The sequence below is a fragment of the Oryctolagus cuniculus genome, chromosome 14, assembly GCF_051225735.1.
Source record: "Oryctolagus cuniculus isolate XC-2025 breed Fujian yellow rabbit chromosome 14, ASM5122573v1, whole genome shotgun sequence".
NCBI lineage: Eukaryota > Metazoa > Chordata > Mammalia > Lagomorpha > Leporidae > Oryctolagus > Oryctolagus cuniculus.
Window position 1 is genome coordinate 25,578,728 of NC_142880.1, and position 9,979 is coordinate 25,588,706.

The 9,979-nt window shown below is 38.7% G+C and overlaps 1 protein-coding gene across 24 annotated transcripts in view; it reads left to right on the forward strand.

Annotated features, from left to right (window-relative positions):
• PPIP5K2 (diphosphoinositol pentakisphosphate kinase 2) overlaps positions 1 to 8,051 on the forward strand; it is an 85,237-nt gene extending 77,186 nt beyond the window's left edge. For 22 of the 24 annotated variants that reach the window (XR_016220561.1, XR_016220562.1, XM_051853945.3 and 19 more), the window contains 2 exons: positions 299 to 424; positions 6,280 to 8,051. Coding sequence is in view for 22 of the 24 variants with exons in the window: in XM_051853945.3 (XP_051709905.2) it covers positions 299 to 424; positions 6,280 to 6,392 (239 nt within the window). In the remaining 2 variants the exon portion in view is untranslated. Of the gene's footprint in view, positions 1 to 298; positions 432 to 6,279 lie in introns of all 24 variants that reach the window. The other 2 variants (XM_089313073.1, XM_070056501.2) reach the window with 1 other exon arrangement.
• Positions 8,052 to 9,979: the final 1,928 nt, after the last annotated feature.

Genomic DNA, 9,979 nt, shown 5'->3' on the forward strand with positions numbered 1-9,979 from the left:
GTTTCTATCAGAGCAGGATAAAATGAAGCTGGTTGCCTTATACCTTTAGGGTGTACTGTTGAAATGCTTATTACAAATAGTACAAACAGAACATTTATTTGGCTAAGACCATGGAAGAACTGTCTTTTTATAAGATTATTTTGCTGAAATTACTCTGCAAACTTTGCCTTTTCTATTTTCTACTGTTATTATGTGTATTAGAGCCACTGAATTTTATCATAAGAATTTTCTATAATGTTAAAACAATTAGCAGGAAATTATTAAACTGCCATGTTTTTAATTGTTTTCTTTTTTCTAGCCTCTGCAACTTCACGGTCCAGTCCAGCAATGAGAAGGAAAGTATCTTTAAATACATATACACCTGCAAAGATCCTCCCAACACCACCAGCTACCTTAAAGAGCACTAAAGCAAGCAGCAAACCAGGTTAGGGGTGTGTATGTGTATATGTTTATAATTTGCCACAACAATTAGAGGGATAATAAGAGCTTGCTTTGCTTTTTAAATGGAATGTAAAAATTTTAAATGTAAAATTCTTGTACTTCCTAGAGTTTTCTAAAGTAATGGTCATAAGACTTAAAAATATATTGTTGACGATTGACATAAATTTTTTTGTCCTGGTTGTTTCCCCCTCCCAGTGTATCTGTTAATAAAATGTATTTCATATTCACATTTTTTCCCACAGAATAATTTATAGACTCTTGTCTGTCTTTGATTTTCTGTTGAACCTAAGGCATCATTTTATATGAATATTTTTTCTCTTTTCTTATAGTTTTCTAACTTCTCTGTTTTCATCTTGATGTTGTGACTATGAAGCTCAACTTCTCTTTTTGGCTTTTTCTGTTTTAACTTCCTGACACACTTGGTTGTGTTGTTCATCTGAAATGCTGCCTTACCTTGACTTCCAAAGCATTCCTGTATTTTGGTGTTTGTTCCATTTCTCTGATTGTTCTGTTTAATTTTCTTCCTACTTTCCTATTCCAGATAAGGACTTTGTACTCTCTCTATTTTTTCTTATTCTGTATCTTTTTTCCCCCAGTTTATTCCATATAACTCCAAGACTTTGACCGTGATCTCATTGGGGATATTTTTATTATTTCCCTCCTTTTAGTTCTTTCAGACATTTTCTAAGAGTGTTCTTAGGAGTCAGGGAGACCTACATCAGAATTTGAGCTCTGCTGCTTACTAGTTAGCTAGGATCTTGGGCAAGTTACTTAATTTCTGTGATCGTTGTAGTTATAAAAGCAAGGTAATAGTACCTCATTTATAAAATGTTCAGAGATGAGTGTAATAGCATACATCAAGTGCTTGGCACATAGAAAAAATCCTCCTCACTAGGTGGTAGCTGCTATTGATGCTGTACTAGAAGCAAATAGTTCTCACTTTGTAAAGTTGTTAATAATACTCAAATCTATGTCTTTACTGATTTTTCTTTTACTTAGCAGGGTTGGCATGCACAGGGCGGGCATCCAGTTGCTCTCTCAGTTGTACAGAGAACAACTTAATTCACAGCCACAGAATTATCTGATTTTCCCATAGTTTGGTAAATTTTTATTTTGCAGATTTTAGAGCTCTGTTGTTAGGCACATCCTGTATACTGAGTTGTTAGGTCTTTCCAGTGTATTGACTCATTTATCACCATGGACTTTAGTGTTTGTCTTAATGCTGTTTCTTCCTTCCCAATGTGAATGTAGCTACTCCAGCTTTCTTAGGCTTATTGTGTGTGTGGTATCATTTTTCCCATTTGTCTACTTTCAGTCAGCCATGTCTTTATATTTAAAGTGGATATATTTTGTAGAGAACATATATTTGGCTTTTTAAAAAGTCTTTCTAACAATATCTGCCCAATAGTTGCAGTGTTTAGATGTTCCATTGCTGTAATTACAGATATATTTTATGCACATAGATATATGGTTATGTCTACTTTTTATATTTTCTGTTTGTCCCTCTTGATTATTTTTGCTCTATTCTTTCCTTCCTTATTTGCATTAATTCAGTATTTTTCAAATTTTATTTTAATTTATCTATTGACTTTTTTTTTTTTTTTTTCAGACAGAGTGGACAGTGAGAGAGAGACAGACAGAGAGAAAGGTCTTCCTTTTCCGTTGGTTCACCCTCCAGTGGCCGCTGCGGCTGGCACGCTGTGGCTGGCGCACCGCGCTGATCCGAAGCCAGGAGCCAGGTGCTTCTCCTGGTCTCCCATGGGGTGCAGGGCCCAAGCACCTGGGCCATCCTCCACTGCACTCCCAGGCCATAGCAGAGAGCTGGCCTGGAAGAGGGGCAACCGGGACAGAATCCGGCGCCCCGACTGGGACTAGAACCCGGTGTGCCAGCGCCGCTAGACATAGGATTAGCCTATTGAGCCACGGCGCCGGCCTCTATTGACTTTTTGTCATAGCTTCTTACATTTTTCTTCTATTGATTGCCCTAAATATATATCCTTAATTTCAAGTAACATTAGATTAATTTTGTATCACTTGAAGTAAATGTGTAAACCTTGCAACTATATAGGGTCATTATCCTGCTCCTCCTCCCATCAAATACTTACCTATATGTATTGTTTCCACATATATTATAAAGGCTGCAGTATAGTGCTACAATTTTTTTTTAAGATTTATTTTATTTATTTGAAAGGCAGAATGACAGAGAAAGAGCACGTGCAGGTTCAGTCTTCCATCCACTGATTGACTCCCTGAATGGCCTGAATGGCCAGGGCCGTGTCAGACCTAAGCCAAGAGTCCAGAACTCCATCCAGGTCTCCCATGGGGTAGCAGGGACCCAGGTACTTGAACCATCATCCACTGCTGGCTGATGGAAGCTGGATCAGAAGCAGAGTAGCCGGGACTCAAACCAGTGCTCTGATTTGGGGTGCTAGCATTGCAGGTGGTGGCTTAACCTGCTGTACTCAATACCCTGGTCTCCAGTTCTGTGTATTTTAAAGAAATGAAAAAGCCGGCGCCGTAGCTCAATAGGCTAATCCTCTGCCTGCGGCGCCGGCACACCAGGTTCTAGTCCCGGTCGGGACACCGGATTCTGTCCCAGTTGCTCCTCTTCCTGTCCAGCTCTCTGCTGTGGCCTGGGAGTGCAGTGGAGGATGGCCCAAGTGCTTGGGCCCTGCACCCCATGGGAGACCAGGAGAAGCACCTGGCTCCTGCCTTCAGATCAGGATGCTGTGCCGGCCGCAGCCCCAGCTGCAGCAGACATTGGGGGGTGAACCAATGGAAAAAGAAGACCTTTCTCTCTGTCTCTCTCTCTCTCTCACTGTCCACTCTGCCTGTCAAAAAAAAAAAAATGAAATGAAAAAAGGAATAAAGTTCTATATCCACATGTGTGTCAGTTTTGATGCTCTTCATTTCTTCCTTAAAGTTTGTGTTTCTATTTAATTTCTTTTTTTTTTTAAACATTTATTTATTTTACTTGAAAGGCAGAGTTACAGAGAGGCAGAGGCAGAGAAAGTCTTCCATCTGCTGGTTCACTCTCCAGATGGCTACAATAGCCAGAGCTGAGCTGATCAGGAGCCAAGAGCTTCTTCCAGGTCTCCCACGCAAGTGCAGGGGCCCAAGTACCTGGGCCATCTTCCACAGCTTTCCCAAGCCATAACAGAGAGCTGGCTTGGAAGTGGAGCAACTGGGACTCGAACTGGCCCCCATATGGGATGCTGGCACTGCAGTCAGTGGCTTTACCTGCTGTACCACAGAACCAGCCCCTCTATTTGGTTTTACTTGCTTTCAGCTTGAAATTTATTTTTTTTTTTCTTTTAAAGATTTTATTTATTTGAAAGGCAGTTACAACGAGAAGGAGAGACAGACAGAGCTATCTTCCTTCCCCCAACTGACTCCCCAAATGACCACAATGGCCAGAACTGGGCTGATACGAAACCAGGAACTAGGAGTTTCTTCCAGGTCTCCCACATGGGTGCAGGGACCCAAGGACTTGGGCTGTCTTATGCTGTCTTCCAGGTGTGGTTGCAGGAGCTAGATTGGAAGTGTAGTAGGCGGGACTCAGACTTGCACCCACGTGGGATGTCAGCCCTGCAGGTGGCAGCTTTAGCTGCTACACCACAACACCAGATCCCAGCTTGAAATTTTTTTTAACATTTCTTACACTAAAGATCTATTGGTAACAAAGTCTGTCCATTTTATTCTACCTGAAAAATGTATTTTGCCTTCATTCTTACATGGTAACTTTGCTGGATAAAGCAAGATCGGAAGACAATTTTTTTTTTGGGGGGGGGGGGGAGTTTCAGGATGGTCCACTGTCTTCTGAATACCATTGTTTCTGATGAGAAGTCTTAGTGAGTTTGAATTGTTCCCATGTATGCACTGGGTCATTTTTTTATTTAATCTTTGCTTTTCAACAGTTTATGGAATGCTTAGAAACGTTTTTCTTTTTTTGGTGACAATCCTGGTTGATTATTTCTTATTTTTTTATTTTAAGATGTATTTATTTGAAAAGCAGAGTTAGAGAGATCTTTCATCAAACTCTGGTTCCCTCTCAAGTGGCCGCAATGGCCAGATCTGGACTAGACCTGAGCCAGGAGCCAGCAGCCTCATCTAGGTCTTCTACGTGAGTGTAGGGACACAAAGAATTGGGTCATCTTCTCTATTCTGCTGTTAAACCCACCTGGTTTTGAATTTTAGATCTTTCATTTCAAACATTTATTCTTTAGTTTTAGCCATTCTATCAAATTCTTCTTTATATTTTTCACAGTGATTTCCTATCTTTTTATTCATCATAAACATAATTTCCTTTGTCCAGGGGCACAGTTAAAATTGATGTTTTAAACTTCATGTCTGTTATTTGATTCAGCTCAAGATTATACAAATTCTGGGTTCTGTTATTTCAGTTGTATTCTTCCATTGTCTGATGTGTTTGTTTTTAAAGCAAAGACCTAATCTTGACTAAACTCAGAATGCAAAACTATGTCCCCTGAAGTGTCTGACAGCTCAAATTTCAGCTAACTTCTTTTAGCCATAACTGGACTGCTTGAAGTTTGCCTTGCATGTGCAGTAATGTTGGTCAGAGTTCTCTTTCTTAGTTTCTAGCAGTTATGATGGCCCCCCGTGCTTGTCTCCTGACCCTTCGTGCTAGTAACACTGGTTTATGTTAGAATTTTCAATGACCCATGTAGTGTAGGTTGGATCCTGTGTGCAGGTGTGCACAGGCTAAAGCTGTAAAGAAGCTCATTCCCTTAGTCCAGTTTCTAGGAAACTAATTCCTGACCAGAAACTGCCTGCCTAACTTCAGCATCTTCAGGTGGTTAATTTGTGCAGCATGAATACTTGTTATCGGTGGGAAAATTACTCTGACCAGGGGCCAGCACTGTGGTGCAGCAGGTTAATACCCTGGCCTGAAGAGTCAGCATCCCATATGGGTGCCGGTTCTAGTCCTGGCTGCTCCTCTTCCGATCCAGCTCTCTGCTATGGCCTGGGAAAGCAGTAGAAGATGGCCCAAGTCTTGGGCCCCTGCACCCACATAAGAGACCCAGAAGAAGCTCTTGGCTCCTGGCTTCCGATCAGTGCAGCTCCAGCCTTTGCAGCCAGTTGGGGAATTAACCATCAGATGGAAGATCTCTCTCTCTCTCTTTCTCTATTCCCCCCGTCCCCCGCCCCATGTAACTCTGACTTTCAAATAAATAAATAAATCTTAAAAAAAAAAAAAAAAAAAGAAAGAAAGAAAATTACTCTGACCAGAGCTCACCATGCCCTCTCCAGAAGGACAGCTCCACCTGGAACAGCTTTTTGACTTTGGTGTGATATGGAATAATGAGTCCTAAGTAATAGAACGCTTCCAGTTTTCTAACCTAGTTCTTTTAGATAGTGTGAGGCGGAAAATACCAGAGGGAATAGAGGTTCACAGGGAAGATGGGGAGTTCGGTTTTTTAAGCATGCTAAGTTTGTTTCCTGCCAGATACCTATAGAGTTCCAGTTGGCAGTTGTGTATACGTGTCTTGAGCTAAGGGAAAAGGCCTGGGCCAAAAGTGTACATCTCAAGTCATTGGCACAGTGGATGCTAGATGAAAACCATGGTAATGAATTCATTTCCCATGAAAAATGTGGAATGAAATGAGAAAATTTACTTTGTGAACAAAGCTCATTGTCATTGCTTTTTTTTTTTTTTTTGTATTGGTGTTGAATTCTAAAAAGTAGAAGGTTAAAGTGCTATATTGAATGTTGACAGTGTTTCTTTACATCACAATTGCAAGAAGAATTATTTTGTCAGTGCTGTTTGAACTTGGGTCACTCGTGTAAATCTAAGCATACTTCTCCTTTTGTGTACAGGTACCAGCGGACCTTCTACTGCAGTTGTTCCCAATACCTCAGCTCGGAAAAAGAGTATAACTAACAAAACAGAAATGCCTGATCACAAAAAAAGCGTTGGGAAAAAGAAATGAAAATGAAAGAGAACTTCTTATGCTTATAAAAATCACATGTTGAGTAGAAAAAGACCTTGACTTAAAACTGTCAAAGCAAGCAATGTATGTTTTTCTTATACATATCTGTATTTATGTAAGAATTTTGTCACATCTAGGGAATTGTTTGGTTATGTTCACGTAAGGATATTTTGTCTCATTCTGGAAATGTCCTAACCAATGTTTATAGTATTCTGTGAGTAGCAGAACCTGCAGTAAAAAGGTCTGGTGGTGTCATTATGATGTTTACCATGTTCCTATGGTAAATAAAAGGAACATTTTTGCCCAGCTGGCCTGAAACTGTCACACCAGTCCTGCAAGGTACTGCAGAGTATGACAAGCCAGCCTCTTTACACACTTATTTTCATGGGATTGCATCTTAGCTGTAAAGACCTTTAGCTTAAGTTGAAAATTGACAGCCAATATTACATACTGGGGACTTTATACAAAGTATATTCCCAAAGAGACTTCATTGACCACTTAGATTAGAAAATTTGTCTCAGTTGTTACAGTGACATATATGCTGCAATATTTAATGACTGGAGTATTAGCACATAGGTTATTTTTTAAATCTGTGCTTTGAATTTTTTAATGTATGTTATTTAAGATATTGCATATACAGCTGGGAGAACTATACCTTTATGCACATAAATTTGTATATTAATTTGTAGAAAATATTTTCCTTATATATTTCCTTACCATAAGAGGTGCTTTATTCATCAGGAAAATTTTTGCCTCATATTGGCAAAAAAGGCACCTGTTGAGTTTCTTTTTTAGATATATAGATGACAAGTTTATAAATATACTTATTTTCAGAGTTCTTTTTAGATAAGAAACTCTACTCAAAAAATGGTAATCATCAGTGTCAGAAATCTGAATTCTTTTAAGTTAGTAGGTATTATATATAGCATCTTTTTTTTTACCATTTCCATTCTTATCTCTTATATTATCACTTGATCTAAGAAGGCTTAATGATTGACCATTTTAAATTAATCCTCTTTTGAAATGTTAAATTTTGAAAGCAAATTGAGATTGTTATGTTGTGATTTCTTTTTTTTTAATTTTATTTTTTTTCGTTTTTTTGTGTGTTTTCTTTCTTTTTATATGTTGTGATTTCATCTATGATATGAAAAACATTATCCTTGGTGCTTTCTTCCCTCATTGCACAAATAATTGCAAATCACTTGAAATGACTTAAACTATAAACCAAACAGTGCAACCCGCTAAGAATCCCATGCATTGCAAGTTACGTAAGTTAAATTACTAAAGCTTTAGCTTGGAGCTTACGTTTAGAAATATTATTGAATTCTCATAGTATGAATACAACTACTGTAATTCTCCAGAAGAGGCTCTTCTAACCCTAAATCATCATATATGAACTGGCTTTTAGAAAATAAGAATACTATGTGTTAGTTGTGTTAAAAGGTACCAAATGGAAAAGTCAGGAATATCTACAATTAAATAAGTTCATCTACTTCACTTGAATGTAAATGTATTATACGGAGACATGTCTAGTAAACAGCTGAATGTACCTAAGTTTTCTGTATGTGAAAATGTGGTTAATGTACTCATTGTTGGGGTGAGGAAACTACTTTTATTTTTTAAGTGGAACTGAATTAAAATATTTTATTTCCAGAATCAGAGGATGATGTAGATGGCAAATTATTTTTTATGTATGCTCATTATCTCTTTCCTTTTCGCTTTCAAAGAAGAAAAAATGAGGGAAACTTTTAATATTAGTACTTATATAGATAGTAAATAAACTTTCTTACTGGCCAACAACAATATACTGCTTTCCAAACTAGAAAGGACAGTACAGCTTACTGTTTTCTTTGTAAAACAAGACCTGTAACTTCCCCGTAGGCACCAAACTCAGTAGTACTGTTGTGTGCCTGATCTAGTTGCAAGAATCTTAGAATTCCTTTCCAAAACAAACAAAAAGTCTGCTGTATCAGAGTAAGAAGTTCTGATTGTCCCTGTTTTGTGGATGTTTGAAGTCTCTGTTTGTCCCCTGATTCTGACCCCATAAGGTGAGGAGGTTTGGAGTTTTAAATGCCAGTGATGTATTTTCTTGCAGTCCAGTTCTTAAACCGACAGAGATGTAAGAAAGCCAAGCTTGAGGAACCGTCCACTCATCCCGACTTGTTAGTCTCCACCGAGCACTATTCGTTCCCTGTACCTTTAAAAGAACCCTGCATCTGAGCTCCAACCAGACTTTACCCTGAAAGCCTGGGGCTGGCAGATTTGCTTCCCTGGTTTTGATAAATTACACAGTCCATTCTCAACTATTAGTCAATGTGGGGCTTTCACAGCAATTTTGGATTAAGAACAAAACCGTACCGAACATCCTACCTCATTTTCCCTGAGTAGATATCAGGCAGGAAGGAAACTGTGAAGTCACAGAAACACATACCAGTACACTTAGTCTGTACATAGAGCAAAAAGGCAATTATGAGGGAAAAGTTCTTCAAGAAATATCCAGTTGACACTCGTTAGCCAAGGGGAAAGTCTGTTGTGAACAGGTCAACCAGCCATTCTCCAGATTCTCCTGATTCTTTCTGTCCACCATTACCTAGTTCCATGCCAGTTTGAATTATTTCACTTTTTGTTTTGTGTTGATACTCTGGTGGGGAATTCTCAGTCTTTTGTGTTTACCAGAGTTTGTTTTATATAAGTTCATTAATGTCACATTTTATCCTTGCTTTATTTGGACAGTGTACACTGCCTGCATTATTCTTCAGATAGGGTTGGGATCGCTTCCGTTAGAGCAGCGCCGTGGTTTAGAGCCATTCTAATTCTCTCCCTGTACCAGGAGCTATCACAAACAGAATTCTTGCCCATGGGAACAATTTTTCCACTCCTTCCAGTGGAATCACTTGTGATAGGAGTTGAAGCAGAACCAACACTCCCTTAGTACAGAATCATGCTACCATGTAACGTTTTCTTTATATGGGTCAATTTTTGTGGAAGATTAGTTTCTATTTTCAGAAAACAGATTTTCTATAAACTGCTTCTCCTTATGGTTCGTGTGCTTTTTCATGAATTGAGAGAGGTAAATTGAATCTCTTTCCACTTAAGGATTTCTGTCAGTTTCATCCTTTTTAAAAAGATGTTTTTGTTTGTTAGAGAGGCAGAGTGACAGAAAGCAAGAAAGAATAAGATATTCCATCTGCTTATTCACTCCCACATGAGTACCAGAAGCCCAAGTACTTGGGTTATCATCTGCTGCTTTCCCAGGCCATTAGCAGGGAGCTGGATGGGAAGTGGAACAGCTGGGACTAGAACCAGTGCCCATATAGGATGCTGGCATCACAATACTGGCCCCAACTAGGGTTTTTATTACAGGTTTCATCATTATAAAAAAAATGATTTTTTCCTGATGGGTGACTTTTGCCCCATAATTTAAATAGTCGGATATTAAGACCTATGTGTTATTTTGGTTTGCATTTGCCTAATATCTCCCTCCCCATTTTTAAAAAAATGCTTGTCACTTAGCTTTGTTTTAATATAGTATATAGTGGATTTTGCTTTGTAAATCAGTAGTCTTTTTATACAGAATATATCCTTGC